The sequence below is a fragment of the Prorops nasuta genome, unplaced genomic scaffold, assembly GCF_024137725.1.
Source record: "Prorops nasuta isolate Cenicafe-Biocafe unplaced genomic scaffold, Cenicafe_Pnas_1.2 PNAS00001, whole genome shotgun sequence".
NCBI classification, from domain to species: Eukaryota; Metazoa; Arthropoda; class Insecta; order Hymenoptera; family Bethylidae; genus Prorops; species Prorops nasuta.
In genome coordinates, this window is record NW_027116798.1 from 12,682,517 (window position 1) to 12,701,101 (window position 18,585).

An 18,585-nucleotide genomic window follows, 5' to 3' on the forward strand; every position below is an offset into this window, starting at 1 on the left:
TTAATAAAAATAACGTATTGTAATTATTATTGTAATCAAAATGTCTTTTTTAAATAAAAAGTTTTATTAATTCTCATAATTTCCTTGTATTACATTTTTATGACCCTATGGTAATGTATCAGTTGAATTTGCTATTAAATATCTTTTATGATCGTATGGACTTAGCGCTATTTTCTCCTCACAAATTGTAAAGACATTATGTAAATTTGATCTTATTATATTTTTCTTACATATTAATGTATTGAAATTTTTTAAAGAATCTATATAATCATCAAATTCTATATTTTTTACAACATAGCTTTTAATACCTTTAATACATTTTTTATCCTTATTAACACCGTTGATTCGATATGCATACATTTTTGATCGAAGTCCCACAAATTCTGACATTAAATTACCGTTACATTCATCCTTCATTAAACCAATTACTTTTTTATTAACCAAAGGTATATTATATTTATTATTAATAGGATAATCACTTGTATCAAAGTAATCTATTTTTTCTCGAATGAAATCGTAAATATTTTCACACTTAAGCTCATAAATTAAACTATCGGTATCAGTATACAAAAGTTTTACGTCTAATTTGAATTTTGGTAGAATTACATCATAGTGAAAGCTATATAAACATACTTTAGATAAATCTAAAACGCACATTCCAATAAATATTGGTTTATTAATAATAATATTTAATTTTTTCATTTGTATTGCAACTAAATCTTCGTCAAAAATTGAAATTCGATAAAAATTTGGTTTTGATACAAATGATATTACACCGTATCTACCTCCCCAATTATTTTTTATATGAACATTACATCTCTTACGTACATTTTCTATAGTTTTACCAAAAATAGCATTATTCATTAATTTGTATAAATTTTTCTCAAAATCACTATTACTTTCAGTTCGTAATTTAGTATTCAAATCAATATAACTCTTCAACCAAAATGATTGTTTAAATTTTAAAATTCTATGTATTTTTTCCAAAACCACACCATAATTTAAAGCTTGTTTCAAATTTCTATAATGCATTACATAACGATACTTATTGTTCAACGTTGCTAATAGTTTTGAAATTATTGATTTTGGTGGATTTTTATTTTCCGGACACATAGGTAAATCTCTTTGTAAATCGTGAATTTTTTCAGGATAAGAAAGATCAACTTCTATGATGTATCCTGTATCTGAATCATCAGCATAGTCATTTACATTGAAATTTTCACAATTCTCAACCCATTCAAATTGTCCAAAAGGTAAAGCCTGAGACATTGCCCAACCATATAAATTGTTTACATCAAAATACATTAAATAACGAGATGATTCACTTGAATTATAATTTGATAAAAATTTATTGTTTGCCTTGGCATACCTATTAGAACATTGACTGAGACCACCTCTTATACCTCGTTCAATAAATGTTAACATATCTATATCAGTTACTAATTCCAAACTTAATATCAGTATAAAATTACATTACATCCCATGTATAACTTGGTAAACTAAAATAATGAACTGGATCAAGTCTATAATTATTTATACATAATTTTCTAAAATTTTCAAAAATAGCTGCCAACAACAGAACATCTGTTTTTAGATACAAATCAGAATATTCACCGATATTTTGAATATTAAAAGTATTCCATACTTTAAGAGCATGTGTATAATCATTCTCTGAAATTTCACATTCATTTAAATGATTGTAAAATAATTCACGAGATGGAAGTTTTGATTCATTTAAAACATTTAAATCATTAACATAATCATATGGAAACACACCTTTACGTGTTAATAAATTAAAAGCATTCAAACTAATATCTTGAAATTCTGATTTCAAACACGTAAAATTATTCTGATCTACGTAATTGGGTAATTTTTCCAGACTAGAATTCAAAAAACGAAATGAATCTAAAAATATAAATTTAATATTACTATTTTTTATAAATTTAATTATAGTCATATATTTTTCCATATTTAACGGTATTACTTTTACATCGCCTTCAAAACTAATTGTAATGTCGCGAATTAAGAAATGAGCATCATAATTACTTAAATTATGAAATATGCCTGGAATATTTAGTTTTAATTTATAGTTTATATTACATGAATTATGAGCAGCACCTCTAAATAATTCTGTGATATGATCATGATCTCGAACCTTTACATTATTTGCACTAAATGGTTTTTCACAAATATAACAAAAACTTGCCTTTACAAATTTTTGAATATCTTGTTTTAACATTTCCATTGGTTTAATATCATTTATTATCTAAAATATATATATATATCAATATAAATAATAATAATAAATAAAAATTTTGTTTATTTGTGTACTTACTTCTGATATTTCAACAGCAATTTTTTGAAGTTCGTTGGTAAACCATTTTGCACAATCAATACTACGTTGCATTTTAAATCGTGATAAATTAGTATTATAATTACACGAAACATAATATCCAATGCTATACGGTTTATGTTGTTGAAATGCTTTAGCAGGAACAGATAATGAATCTATTTTTTCAAGTAGACATTCGAAATCTGCATATATAACAAACGGTACTTGCAATTTTTTATAATAATTTTTAAATTGTAAAATATTATTTTTAGCAGGAAGTATTACTGCACAATCATTTACCAGATTACAATCAATACGATGTTCTATTAATTTATCATTACTACTAAAATAATGCATACAACGATTACAAAAATATTTTGTATGTTTATCTCTACTACATTGGTTAGATAGTAAATATGATAAATTTTTCATTAAACAATAATGATAATTATAATCATTTGAAATATATAACAAATTAAAATGTTTAATTTGCTCTTCTTTCGTAAGATGTGTAGGTAAAATCTTTTTCTTCTCAGTTACAAATACATTTATTGAAATTTTATTTAATTTTTCAAATTTAGGAATATCTTTAATGGATATTGGAAATTCTAAACCTTCAAAATTCAAATAATTTTTATAATGAGGATAAGATGATAATAAATTACAATTTTTTTTTTGCTGGAAATAATCCTGTCATTATTGCCCATGCAAAACAATATTTGCCTCGATTTTTAACATTAATAACAGCATGTTTATTTTGAATCCATTGAGGTAATTTGATATACGATGATGCTGTCATTGGATGATATTTAATAATTTGAATAACAATATTTATTATTTTCGAAAGAGCCCAACCAGAATCTCTTTCCTGAAATTCTTCTAATTGAGTTTTTATGTTAGACATTTCAAATTCATACCAATTTATGATATTTTCAGATTCGCATAATATCTTATAATTTGTATTGAAATATTTTACTTCCTCATTATTTTTTGACACAAATAATCCACTAAAAATCAACATCACCTTGATAAATTTAAATTTAAAAATTGCTTTTTGTATAAACTGGAGAACACTATCTTTTACATCCAACATAAAGTTAATTGGTTCAATATGTGACACATTTATTATAACACCAGTTTCAAGTCTATTTTTGAAACTTGATTGTACTTCTTGCCATATATATCTTTTTTCATTCGTTTTATTTATTTTCTTTTCACCACCACCACCACCAATTTTCTCATTTTTTGTCATTAAACAACTCTTTTTTTTTCTTTCAATAATTCTCATTAAACCAATTATTCTATTAAGTTTTGCCTCTGCACTTATTTTTCTTCCCACACCAATTTTCATATTCATATATGATTTTATACTTTTTATCGCTTTATAAAATTTTTAATAAAATTTATGTAATCTTCAAACGATGATGATGTATTTTCCATTAAAGAGTAATATTTTTCACGAATCTCTCTCTCGTAGGTAGTCAACATTTTTAAGCAATTAACCATTGTGTATATGTATATGTTATTGATAATACAAAAAATATTCTATAAAGAGAGAGAGAGAAATGAAGTTTTCTCAAACAATCAACCAACTTCGTTACCGTTGACGATAGACACACTTGAATCACAGTAATATTCTTGAATATGATTCACTCTCTTTTATATACCATACTGTTACAAAATGTTAATTAAGAAAATATTTTAATATGTATAGTAGAGAATTAATTTACACATTAATTGTTTTATATACATATAGAGAACAATTGAAGTATTGAAATTAGATTTCTTTTAACCAATTGAAGAATAATTGAGGTACCCTCTATTTCCTCCTCCTCCTCCATCTCACTGGAGAGAGGTTTTTTTAAGGTTACGAAAAACATTTGTATGAGACAGGCAGGAGCTATTAATGCGCGCTTATGGTAGCGAATACCTCCTCGTCTCTCTATCTCGACACACACACACACACACACACACACACAAGTTTAAAATATTAATACTTTTTTCATGCTGATAAAGATACTCACTGCCTTGCCGACGGGGTCGGGGCCTTGTCGGCGGCGCGCATACAGGTGCGCATCCTATTGCACCCTCGGGCGGGAAAACGCGCGCGGGGTTTTGAAAAAGGGATGGCGGTGGTGAGCGGGGCCTTATTTTTTAGGGGCGGGGCCAGGGGGACAACCACCCACCCAAAAACCGACACGAACCATATTTGCACATAACCATATTTGGATCGAAATCTTTTTTTTGGACATGCCCATATATGGCTCGATCCTTATTTGGAATATCCCCCTCACCTCTCTTCACCTCCCCTCACCTGCACTTCATCCAGGTCCTATCTAGCCCTACTACTTATAAGGAATTACTCGCAGTAGTGGATGTAAACAGGAATATTGTGTAGGATTGAATTTGAATTTGGTTTATCGTTAGGATAATTTCATACAAAGTCAAGTTAGCTTATTTGTTACTCTCGCGACGAAGGCATATCAGCGACTGCTCTTGTTTGTTTTCTTAATCCTTTTTTCCCTCTTTATTTCTCCTAGATCGGCAAAGCAGGATACTACACTCGGCCTTTCTACTTATGGTATCTACCTCGATTCCGCATCACGTCCATGGCGTTCGTCTTCTTCTTCAGTCACTATTTCGCCTTCAGCATCGGATTCGTATTCGTACTCTTTAAGCTCACTCCAAGGTTTTAAATGGTCAAATTCAGTGCTCGTTGTTTGCAGTCCTTCGTGCTTTCCAGTTTTACACACAATATATCGACCGTTTTTTAAAACTTTTGTGATTTAATACGGTCCTAGAAATGGCGAGCGGATCTTCATTCCTGGGCCTAGTTGAGTCCTCTTAATTGCTATTAGATCGCCAACTTCATAATCATATCCTTCTTTGCGTTTTTTGTTGAACGTCTGTTGATTCTCTTGTTAAATCTTTAATATTTTTTTCTTTCGCAGCCTGCCGTATTGCGTTGCGTATGTCATGGTATTGGTTAATAATTTTTTAATTTATTAATTCTCTTAAATCAAGATCGTCCTTCAGTCTCATTTTTCCGCCAATCAGTACTTAAAAAAGAGTTTTTTCTATAGCTCTATTAAAAATGGCATTACTGAGCTGTTGTACTGTATCGGTGTATTTATACCAGTCCGTAGGTTTGTGTATCGATAGCTTCCTTAACACTGGTATCACTGTTCTATTTCGTATTTCTATTTGCCCATTATGTCTGGGCATTCCCGTAGTGATTAATACGTGCTGGATATTCCGAGTCTCGCTGTAGCTACGAAATTCTCCCGACGTGAATGTCTTGCCCCGGTCCCATATGATTCTTCTTGGATTTCCAAAGATTACAGTTTGTCGAGTCAAACATTTTATTGTTTCAGCTGATGTTGTTGATTTTACGAGATACAGACACGCAAACTTCGTAAAAGCGTCTATAACATCAAAATTGTGATTATAGTTTTTATTCGAAGTTTGGAGTGAACCCAGATATCTTGACAGGCTGCTGATACTCTGCAACGCTCTTGATGGAGAAAAAATGAGAAAAGTAGTTACTTTTTGCCACTCATTTCTGTATTCTTCTGAAAATATATATATTTTATATAATTATGTATAAATATTTCACTACTATTTAAAGTGGAAATTACTTACCTACTCTATGTTATTTAATATCATCCGAGAGTTCTCCTTGACTGTCATTGTTTGTCCAATGATGAAGCTCTAATAATGTTTTCATGGTATGAAAACATTTGCTTTTTCAATTTGTAACACTGCTCCTGCTCCAGTATTGGATGAACGTAATACATTTTTCAATCTTACAGCTCCAACAATGCCTTCAACGCATGAGCGTTTTATTTTTTTAATTTGTGACACTGCTCCTGCTCCAGCATTGAATGAGCGTAATACATTTTTCAATCTTACAGCTCCAACAATGCCTACATGGTATGAGCGTTTTTTTTTAATTTGTTTCAAATGTAATAATATTATTATAATTTTTTTTAATTACGTCTTTTTATATTTTGGTCACAGTTAAGTAATTACATTTATAATGTATACTTTTCTTTTATTGATTTTACAATGTTTTTGCAGTAATACATTGCTTCTAATAGACAATCAGGTAAATTTGGCAAAGGTACATATTTATAATTTTGCATGTTGTCAATTTCTGATTTTGAAGCTATATTATCTGGAGGCAAATTAAATATACACTTTTTTTTTATTTTTGTTCATGTGTATTACATTAACATTAACCAATTTAAAACGAATCCATTTTCTAATGCTATCCATTTCCTCATTTGAAAAGTTTAATTCTTGGCCACTCAATATAATATATGACCATAACATTACATGTACCACACAATTTAAAGTATTTCCTTTGATGTAAATTATCATTTGGAATACATAGAGCCCATGTATTCCAATCAATGCTTAAATTTTTTGGAGGTTCTCCAAGCATAGAATCTAAGTAGACGTAATATTTATTAATAAAGTCTACAACTAATAACGTCCAGTGACTGTTTTTGAAAATTGGTATTAGCCATATTTGAAAAATTCACGCTTTAACTGAAGCAGCCCATTTTACAAATCCACAGCGTATCGTCTTTGGATCTAAAATCCACTGGGAGAAGTGTGAGTCAAAAAATAAAGCAATTGTATTATTCGTCTCCTGCATTATAACATTTAGAAATGCGTCTATAATATTATCTTCAATTGAACTATTTGGCTTTAAAGTATCTAAACTATTTTTATCTAAATTAATATTACATATATTTAGATTTTTTTCATTGCTAATATCAGGAGAATATTTTGTTGCTAGCCATGGTTTTAAATTTAAGTTTATATTATCATTTTTTTCTTTATTGAATTCATCATCTATTGCCACAATTTCTTCTTCAAAATCTTGCACGATTACAATTTCAGTCGTAGTAAAGAAATCATTTTTTTTATTATTATTTTGCTCCGTTAAAGAATTTTGTTTTATTTCAAAAAGAGACTCTGTTATATCTTTAAAAGCATCGTCAACATGACTCAGTTCTTTAACTTTTGTAATATCAATGTTCCTTTCCTCATTGAAAATATCGGCTTTGATTTATTATATATCGGCTTCAATTTTTATCTATCCACTTTTCTTTTATTAAATCTGGAGTATATTTTCTCTTTTCCTGGCGGGATCTTTGTCTTTCCGTCTTTAAATCATATTTTCGTCCTTGTATTTACCGCTTATAATTCTAGACATTTTTTCGATAAATTTTATAATGCACAATCTTAACTTTTTATTGAGAATGTTAGTTTTTACAATTTTAAACCAATTTTCCACTACTGCATTGCTGTTTCTTTTTAAATTAAATTCTTTTAATATTACAGCTGACCATAGTAGTGGATAATAAGGCATTACGTACCTTATTAAATATTTACTAACAAATTCTGGACAATAAAATGGATTTTTAATTGGAAACATTTTTCCTTTCCTTAACATTGCACTTCCTTTTCTTTTTTTACTTAATGTAGTATTGCTTTCTATATTTCTATCATATATGGTTTTGAAAAAATGATAGAATGGAGAACTGTTTGTTAAACTTTACCAATTACTCATTTTGTTAAATCTTAAGAATTTATTCAAAATATTCGTATCTATTCCTACTGAAGAATTTTTAATTTTCTTATTAATGTTTCGTCCAAAATCTATAGTTTTAATGTCTCATTGTTTCTGATATATCAAATAACACGGTAGTGTTACGCGGCAAGTAATTAAAAGACAGCGTGACACTACTTTTACGCCAAAATTGAAGCAAACTATACCTATGGATATTTCGGATTGATATATCTCGTAATGGGTTTATTTAATCAAAAATCTAATAAATCTTTCATAATATGATGTCGATGAAAGCTTTCCAACAAGACCACAAACATTCAAATCGGTTCGAACATTGTAGAGATATTAATATTTGTATTTTTGAAGTGCCATTTTCCATCAATTTCTTCCGACCGAAAAATTTCTTCCGACCGAGGCATAGTGTGTGCATCGGATCTCTCACTCTTTCACGTTACAGATCCATCCACTGTATCTTCTATCCTTTATTAGCTGTGATCTTATATTAACTGCAAGTGCTAAAACTCTACAATGTATGTAACGTAAACTATAGGTTTTCAATACTTGCAGTACATAAACGAACTCTCTCAGCCACAGAATCATATTCTTAAACGTTGTAATTGGTGATAATACATGATGGCTATTCTTATACTCTAATAAAATAAATATGAAATACGTTTAATTAGTTACGGAAACTGTTGGCTAATCTAATAAAATAGAAGTGAGATACATTAAATTAGGTATTGAGACCTGCAGGTAGTGGAAAAGTAAATATTAATAACACATTTTCTGTACATAACCTCTCGTATTATTTTTATAAAATGTTTGACAGTCAACATATTGTTCAATAAAGCAACAACAAGCATCAAATGAGAAAAAACTAGTGGAAGTAATCAATTTGGATAAAGCAGCTGAATATTTGGAGTCTGAGGCATATGTGGATATTGGAGAATTAATTCAATTCGACGATGCTATGGATGATGATGAATTGAAATTTGGACCAAACGAAGGCATTATATTTAGCATGGAGTGAGATATAAAAAATTCCGAGATAAAAGTATTAAAATTGTAACGTATTCCCGTCAATGTGAGAGGGCCACTCACACTACGGGTTTTCTCATTACCTTCGCCCGTCCTTATTTATCGGTATCAGGGCGCCAGTTGGTCAGTTGGGTGGCCAACAACCCTATGCTATCATTTGAGTCTTTCGACTCCATTTTCTATGCATCTTATACGGCCCTGCGGCCATGCATTCGAACGGTAGCGGTAGCCAGGGTCGCTCAGTATGCTAGGTCGTTGAGAGAGGGGAGGGTTCCTTGCGGAAGTCCGAGCCACGCAGACCTATCTGCTGAGGGGCATACATTTATCCCTCACCACCCACCCACAGGTGGGGGTGAGGAGTGCGGGAACATGCGGTATCATTGCCAAGCATAGAGTTTGCCAGGAGCGGACCACCACGGATGCAATGTTCGCGGCCCGTCCAGCCATAGCGCAAGCCTATGGGATTACGGAGGGCACCAGGACACATTCCAACGGGCTAACTATGCCTCTGCACAACACACTATGCTCTTTGGCCGTTATCCAGTCATGACGTACGTGCAGGCTGGCCTATAGCACACGCCTCACGTACGAGAACGGACACATGGCTGTCTGAGTGCCGCGTCACGCGCTCGCCAGCACGCAAGGACACATTAGCACAGTCCCATGGTCGCGTTCCGAATGCCTGCTATTGCAGTCTGCGCACGACAATCGCGCAGCCTGTTTGAAGCGCGTAACTAGCGTTCAAGCCAGACTCGATGTTCTATCTCCCTTCCTCGTGGGGACTTATAGACACTGTCATTCTTTTTAGGACTCCCCGAGGCCGCTTCTCGTTATCTCAGGTTGCCTGGGTTGTTTGGCATATCCCTGCCTTACTTCTCAGTGTAACCTGGACATCGTTTAGTGGAGCGCCGGTCTTTTCATCCGGGCCTCTGCCTGTCAACGGGGTCTATCCCTGACGTTAGCTATAATCCACTCTTGAGCCTATCTCACGAGTCGGTAACGTACGTATTAATAATATCAACTGTTCGGTAGCTTTTATGCTCTTTATTCGGTATCTCTTATACGTAACGGGGAACTTCGTTACACATTTCAAATCAAGAGACACGGTAGTGTCTCGACGGCAAGGACATATAAAAGTAGATAGTGACATGTCTATACCGCCGAGCACTACCGTGTACCTAATACAGCAAGTTTAGCCGTCCCAATCTTCAAATCGATTTATTTCTATGAATGATCAATTGTCATGATGTAAGTGAAGCTTTACTTAAAATGGTTTTGTTCGAGATCGGGGGGAGCGGAACATGTTTAGAAATAGATTCCGCATTTTTCCGCTATATCTCCTTTCTCTCTTGCGCTCACAGTAGACGGCTAGACCGACAGCGTCTAGCCGCTCTATCTGTCTTTATCTCTCCGCGGTGCGCTTGCGCGTCTTCAGGCCCTAGCGCGTCGCGGCCGCGACAACGACACTACTTGCGCGCTTGGCCACTAGGTGGCCAGCGCCCGCAGCAGCTCTCTCGCTGGCAAGATTGGTGTCGCGTAATTACTTAGATGGGTCCTTGATAAGGACCCATCGCACCCCAAACTAGCTCAACAGCTGTGTAGCAGCAGCAACAGTAGCAGTTTTGTCGCCTTCTCGGCCTTTCTTTTGACGCCTCCTCGGCATTGCCTCCACGGCCATCTCCAAGAATGCCTCCACCGGCGAACTCATCGGGTAAATACTTGGTAAGTATCACCGAACCACCCACTGCCTTCCAAGAGGGGACTACCCCTCTGCGGCACTCTCCTCCCTCCTAAGGGAGATTTCTCCGGGGACTTCCCGGGAGAAGTTAACCCCCTCCTTCCCTTCCACACTGCCTCCGAGGACTACCTTTTGGACCTAGTGTTCCGAACCTCGCATCCAGGGCTCTCGTAAGAGTCGGGTAGTGGGAGCGGTAGAATCACCCTAGGGGTTGGGTGGCTCGGACTACTATAAGTTGTGGAGAGGTAGGCTACGGGGTAAGGGGACTTCCACTTCCCTAAAACCACTTCTCCACCCTTGCTTCCTCCTGTAGCTGGGGATTTGTTAGGGGAATACCCCAGGGAAGTTGTCCAGCTCGGGAGTTTATTGCTCCGCGTTCCTTTCTGGGAAATTTTAGTTTCTAAGGTTCTTGGGAATTTTCTTCTGCAGAAATTCCCTAGAACTTGACGGGAACAGATTCCCTAGGAAGTCTATAATTAAGTATAGCGGTTATTTTGTATATATTTTTGTAAATTTTGTACAATATTATTGAATAAATCTTCCTTTTATCTTCAACTTTGTCTTTGCCAATTTTATTTTATTTTAAAAACAACAAACCTTCCTCTCTGACCACAGGAATGGACACTGCTTGGGCACTGTTTCGCACAGGTTTTGAAAAACCTTTCATTTGAGCCCATAAACATTAAAATTGTTTCACGCAATCCAGAGATCTCATACTCTGGTAGCTATATATGTATATGCCGAAGTTGAAATTCTTCTCCCTTCTTTATTCTCGAGTTCTGTATATCTCGGGCTGAAGTTGGCCGCTAAGGAAAGTGACGTCACTTTCACATCGCTTCCAACATACTATACTCAACGACGAAACTATAGTTGTGAACTTGCAAATAAATCGATGTAATCGATATAACCAATCCGGCGACTTGTTAACTGTCAAGAGTAATGTAAGGTTATGTATATTTAATGCAGTGAGAATGTTCATTCTTATGTTAGTGAATGTGTTTAATTTTTAAAACGAAAAATTAATTCGAATAATAATGACATAAGAAGTCGACAGTTATTAGATAAGTATAACATTATATTTTACAATACAGGATGTTAGTAAACTTTGTGGTACTTTGTGAAATTTCTTTTTCAGATAAATTAAGATAGAACATTTCTTTTTTCATTGTTGACGATATAAGTGATTAGATGAAGTAAGAGTAATATTTACAAATTTTCAACACTGTGCCAAGGGGAACTAACTTTCAACAATTATGTGCATTGGCGATTATCAAGAACATATTCATTACAAGAAATTGTTAAGGTATTTGAAACTCATACGCTAAACTTCCAGGTATTGAAACCATTAACAAAATGCATGTTTAACTTTTTCTTTCTTTAAACTGATGTGGAATTTAACTGTCCGATAGGTTATATCATATATACAAACAATTTTCCAGGAGACAATAAATTTTTTTATTACTACGATTAAAGAAAAGTAGACGAATATTTGCTAATCGTTATTCAATATTCAATTATATTATAAAAAAGTATTAAATCGAAATATTTTTCTATGGTTTCCTAATCGGAGTAGAAAGAAATTATTATTGTCTCCTAAGAAATTATCCAAATATAATTTTTTATAAGAATAACACTGAATTTCATAATATAATATGTAATATATTTATTGGTACTGTAACGTTGCGTTCTCGCAAAGTTACTATAGCTGTCACCTAGCGCTTTGCTAATCTCGAGCGCTAGGTAGGCGGGTCGCGAACTAATTAGGGAGTTATAGACCGATCAAGTATTGATCGATGATCGATAATTGTCAACTTCCTAATGTCGCGCGACGGGTGTAGCTGGGTAGCGGCGGGACAGGCGCAGGGTCTTACCTGCTCCCTCGCACTGCCCCGACACACGTAGTTTAGATGTTAAAGGTGACACATAGTGCCCAGGATTTTCCCCGCCGCCGATACTGATTCTGCGACAGAGCAGCAGCCGCCGCATAGGTGAATAAAAAAAAAAGGAAACGTGCGATTAAGTGCGACGACTGCCACCTTGCCGCCAACCATACCGGACAGTGGAGATTACCAGTCCTTCGGGCCAGTGTCAAGGGCGAGAAAGAGAGAGAGAGAGAGAGACGAGAGAGATAGAGAAGAGAGCCAGCCAATTGTAAGCAGAAATTAGGGTGATTATTCGTTCTGTGATAAAATCCAGTGACGTCCCGGGGTGTGCTATGGCTTTAGGGCTCGTAGCACCGAACGGTTTTATAGGGAACTACTGGCCCTGCTCACTTGTCACGGGTAAGCGGACAACCTAGCGGAGTGGTCATTCCGTCGGACCTGTAACGAATATCATATTGTGTAAAAGCGCGAATTAGTAAAAGTGTTCGCGATTACGTCGATTCGTTGTGAGTTTGACCGTTGACACGAACGTCCCCTTGAGTCGGTTCAAGGCCGCGGACTTACTACAATTATCGTGAGAACTAGCGACTTTAGACTCCCAAAAGTAAACAATCCGGGTCGTTGTTGTGTTTGAGTACGCGGGAACGGAGTGAGTGCGAATAACGGTCGAGTGTCGCGCATGCGCGGAAATAGGGATTTATCCGCGTAGTGGTTAGCCTAGGAATCCGCCGGTGGCGCGCGAGTACCGCGCGATTCGGTGGAGGCCGCCGCGAACGCCAACTAGTGGCTCGAGCGCGAGGCTAGCTAGTACGTCATCGGGACATCAGCCGCGTTCGCACCACTTAGGCCGCGTCCACATTTAGGACCTCGCGTAACATACTGATACCGTGTAAGGAGGACCGGATATTGTATTGAACCCAGAATTTATAATAAAGAGAGTTTAACCAAAGTTGAGGAATTAGTGTATTAGCACCCCTTTCCCTATAATCGCGTACGAGGGTTAGAACCCCCTCTGTATCAATAAATATTCGGGAATTATAAAATAATTACATCGAAGGCGCCCGGGTCTAGTAGGAAGTCGCCTATTGGGACGCGAAAGCGATCGGTGAGGGATCACTCCTTCCTCCCATTCTACGCTATCCCTCGAGATAGACAGTAGCGTCACAGTACATAGTGAGATTTTATTTCAGATTAAATTATAATAACGGGTTTACTGTGCCATTCTGCAGGCTTGAGCTGTAATATTAAATAGAAGAAGTCAGAAATGATACCAGTTTGCCAAAGAAGGAGCTATAATGCTGAGTTAATGTTGAGAGTTAAGCCTAATGAAAAGATGGAGAAATTAAAAAATTTGGAAGCCAATTTTTAATAGCGAAAGGCTTGCAGGTTATTTTGGGCATAAACCCTTTGAAATATATAAGTCAATTAAATCATAATTATAATGATAACGTCATCTAGAAATGAAACAATGAAAAGAAGTCATCATTTTAATATTTTCCATGCAATAGAATTTACAGTGCATAACTTTGCGAAACTGAAAGCAGTATATCCACAAAAGAGTGGCTTCCATTGTATAAATTGGTGTATTTCGTAGTTTATATTAATGAAAGGAAAATATAAATGGTACTAATGTGGTGGAGAAAGTGCCATAATTCAAAGTTGATGTTGACGGTAATAGCTAAGAAAATTATGGATAAATATGAGCTAATTTATACGAAAATCTTTGAGAGTGAAGGGCTTGCAGGTGATTTTGGGCATACAATTTTGGAACTAGAAATCACATAGTTTATCAAAATTAGAATAAAATTATGTTGATATGTAAATATGAAAAAAATTCATGATTTCAAAATTTCACATGTGATGGGGCATACGGTGTGTAACTTCAGGAAACTGAAAGCAGGATACCTAAAAAACATAGGCTTCCATTGCATTAAGTGGTATATATTTTCAATTTTTTATTTATCAAAAGAATATATAAATGGCACTAGTTTACCACAGAAAGAGCCATAATGCAATGTGCATAGTGAGAGTAACACCTAAGAAAAAGGTAGATTTAGAGATAAATTTAGAAGCAAATTTTTTAGAGCGAAAGGCTTTAGATGATTTTGGGTATAAAATGTTGGAAATATAATTCAAACAGTCATAGAGTACTATTTTAAAAACCTCTAAAAGTGTAATTATGATAAGAATTTATCATTGTAAAATTTTATTTAATAGATTAATAAATTAATAGCTTGAAGTAAAGGTTTAGATTATGGAACGATGAGAACATTGGAAAATGTTTTGTTAGATTGAATTAGTAAAACAATTGTTTAGTTTTAATTCCTATATTCTTACAAAACCTTATAAGATCCTACAAACAACAAGCTTCGCTTGTAAAAAAAGGACGGCAAGTACATAAGTCGTATCTATCATGATTAATATATAGTAATATAAAATATTTTTAATTTAAAAAAATAGTGAAAACCAAATGTTAGGCAAGTATAAATTTTAACAATGGCGAAAATTGAAATTTGGAATAAAGCAAATAGTAACACAAAAATTACTTGCTGGTGGCCAGTTGTATGCGATTGTATTAAATAACCACAATTTTTAATTTACGAGAAGCAACGCTTATATTGCAAAATACCGATTTACACATGAATATTACGGGCCCGGTAAGTAATTTTTGTGTTACTATTTTTTTTTCCAAATTTCAATTTTCGCCATGGTAAAAATTTATACTTGCCTAACATTTGGATTTTACTATTTTTTTTAATTAAAATATTTTTTATTACTATATAATAATAATGCTAGATACGACTTATGTACTTGCCCTCCTTTTTTTACAAGCGAAGCTTGTTTTTTGTGGGATAGTTTTTTACTGGGTAGAGCGCCATTTAAATTAAAATCATGTAACGATTATTTTATTTCATAAAAATATTGTATCTTTCCTAAAAAAAATATTCATTAGGATTTTATAAATTTTTTTCTTTGTTTTATTTACGTTTATATGTTAAAAATATTTACTTAAACGTTATACTTTTTCTCATTTATTATTGTAAAATAAATTTAATTATTCTTACGAAATGTTATTATTTATTTATTTTAATATATATTCCATTTCAATAAAATTAAATAAATCGAATACACAGACTTTCACTATGAGTTTACTACGTTTTCTTTCATTTTCATCAAAAAATATATTCCTAAGACGACTTCGCGAAATATTACAAAAAGTCCTGAGGTCCCCCCAAAAAACACTTTCGTGTAAAAAGAAGGCGGCAAGTATGTTTGCCCTTTCTCTCCAAAAACAGTAATTCCAACAAGAAAAATTATTTCAGAAAATAAATAGCAAACAAAACTACCGACAACACAAAGTATTGAGACCATTTAGATTAGACAAGTAGTTATAATTGGTCCCAATAAATGTAGCAACAAACAAAGATATTATAGAAAATAAATCTCAATCGAAAATACCGGCAACACAAAGGATTGAAATCACTTATAAATTCAACAAGTAATCAAGCGGTAGCATAAAGCACTGAGATCGCATAATTTAGGCAACTAAAAAAAGTGATTGAATAATTAATTATTATATAATTTTTGTATACATACTACTTGTCAGGACGGGCCAAACAGTGTAATGTATATTTAAATCTTCATTAGAGTTGCATTTTGAAATATCTACTACTCTACACTTTTTGGCCCGTCCTGGCAAGTAGTATATATACAAAAATTATATAATAATTAATTATTCATTCACTTTTTTTAGTTGCCTAAATTATGCGATCTCAGTGTTTTATATTACCGCTTGATTACTTGTTGAATTTATAAGTGATTTCAATCCTTTGTGTTGCCGGTATTTTCGTTTGAGATTTACTTTCTATAATATCTCTTTGATTGTTTTTACTTTATTGGGACCAATTATAATTACTTATCTAATCTAAAAGTTCTCAATACTTTGTGTTGCCATTATTTTTGTTTGCTATTTATTCTCTGTACTAATTTTTCTTCTTGTAATTACTATGTTTGGAGAGAAAAGACAAAATTACTTGTGCCGCCTTCTTTTTATACGAAAGTGTTTTTTGGGGGGATTATATATTTTTCTCTTTTTTCAATATATTTGTTATACTGATCAAGTCAATTACTTGTCTAATATTGAACTGTTTCTCTTTCAATTCTTTTTGTTGTTGAAAGAATATTTTAATTATTTGCGTCGTCTTCTTATACATAAGTGTTTTTTGTGGGAATTGCAATAAACCAAAAAATATCGACGAACCCTTATATAGCTAATACTCAAATTACCAATCTAAAATTATAATTTTTATATTTTTAATCGAACATATTTAAAATTATTATGAATACATTGCTTGTATTTTTAACATAAAATGTTTCCAAATACGACATTAATCAAATCATTATTTCTACATTATTTATACCTTGCATTTTCTGCTTTATTAAATTCAAATACAAATTTTATGGTATTATATATCTTCGTTGTGTATTAAATTAAAATAAATCTTTAAAATATTGAAAAGGACACATACATAATTAAGCAATAAACAAATATAAATTTTACTTTTTTTTCCAGTCGCCTCTCTTTTCGGATTTCGTCTTTTCTTCCTTAGAGTCTTCTTATATTCCTCTCTTACACTTTTCATTGCAAATTCCTTTACCTCTATCTTATAACCCCTCTTAATATTATTCTTCCTTAAAATCTAGACTTATTTTACATAGCGAGAGAGAGAGGGAGAGAGAGAGAGCTGTCATCCACTCTGCATTCTCCAATCCATTCCCATTCATTCTTTCCCTCTTTGACTTCCGCTTCCGGGTTATTTTTACTTCCTCTTTTCCTCTCTAATTCTCTCATCTATCCCAATCCTCTCCCATTTCTATATAATATCTCCTTAATCCTTTCCTCTACCCCCTCTAGCTCTCTTGTTTACCTCCACATATATCCATCACGTATTCCCATCCCTCCATTTCCCATTCACATACCCTACATCTCCTATCCTCTTCCCTTCTCCAGTACTACCTTTCCTTATTTCGTTCCCTAACCTGTATCCTGGCTATCTTTTATCCCATCCCTTTCCTTCTTCCCCCTTCTCAAATATCTCAGCACCTCCTCTTCTCTTATCACTTTATACCTTTTGCTGTACCTCGAAATCCAAATCTTTCTTTTCTTTTCCTCACCTTACCTTCGCTTCTCTTTCCTCTGTATCTCCTCGAACATTCTCTTTACCTCCTCCTACTCTCCCATTCTTGACCTCCTCTCTTACTTTCGCTTTCTTCCACAAAGCTCTTCCTTACTTCCATTTCGATGTGCTCCCTCCCGCCTTCTCCCTTTCTTCTATTTCTCTCAAACACTCCCTCGCCTATTTGCTCCCTTTCCTCTCCCTTAAACTCTCCTCAAAGACCCACGCCCATTTTGCTGCCCTCATTCTTAATGTGGCCCTCTTTGCTTCTTCCCTTACCGCATATTCCGGTGTCATTTACTCCAGCCCCAACACCCACTTCACATACCCCCCCCTTCACTTCCTGCCCCTTTACTCTTGCTCTCTCTTCCCTACCCCAAATCTCCGCCCAATATCCTACTACCGGCCATACCATCCTGTCATACATCTACATCCTTTTTGGGTAATCATTCCTAAATATACTCTTACCCAATCCCTACATCTTCTTCGATAGGATGGAAAATGTCCGAAAAAAAATTAACGTTGCGTGCAACCCTCTATGCTAATAAATGAATTTGAATGTAGAATTTAAAGGTCCATTCACACGTTGTACGTACGTTTGTTCTCGAATTCATCAATATTATAATTAAATTAAAATTGAAAATTACAAGAGATTTTGAACATAAAATAGGTTTATATCAAGTATAATCCTTAGTAAATATAAGTTTGCCATAGGTTATGAATAAATATGGTAAATGAAGACGTTTTGTGATACAAATTTTGAAATGAAGCTCTTTATTTTGTAGTGAACTCGCTTATATGTAAGCTAAAGGAAATCAAAATTTCGAAAAATA

The 18,585-nt window shown here is 33.8% G+C and overlaps 2 protein-coding genes across 2 annotated transcripts in view; both read right to left on the bottom strand.

Annotated features, from left to right (window-relative positions):
• LOC136779621 (leucine-rich repeat-containing protein let-4) overlaps window positions 1-18,585 on the bottom strand; it is a 1,178,420-nt gene that overhangs the window by 930,734 nt on the left and 229,101 nt on the right. The gene's annotated exons all lie outside the window — the stretch shown is intronic.
• LOC136772342 (uncharacterized) lies at window positions 106-2,407 on the bottom strand. Its single transcript, XM_066725253.1, has 5 exons — window positions 2,336-2,407; window positions 2,101-2,266; window positions 1,777-1,905; window positions 1,492-1,671; window positions 106-1,439 (listed from the first exon to the last, which is right to left on the bottom strand). The coding sequence occupies exons 1-5, from the start codon at window positions 2,405-2,407 to the stop codon at window positions 106-108; spliced, it is 1,881 nt and encodes a 626-aa protein (XP_066581350.1).

Bases quoted from the DNA above. Each gene is read 5' to 3' on its own strand.
- LOC136772342 (XM_066725253.1), bottom strand. From the start codon at position 2,407: ATGCAACGTAGTATTGATTGTGCAAAATGGTTTACCAACGAACTTCAA. The intron at 1,672-1,776 runs GTGTGTTTCCAT...GTGAAATTTCAG, and splicing joins TAATTTATTAACACGTAAAG to AGAATGATTATACACATGCT. The intron at 1,440-1,491 runs GTTATACATGGG...GTTTGGAATTAG, and splicing joins TCATTATTTTAGTTTACCAA to TAACTGATATAGATATGTTA.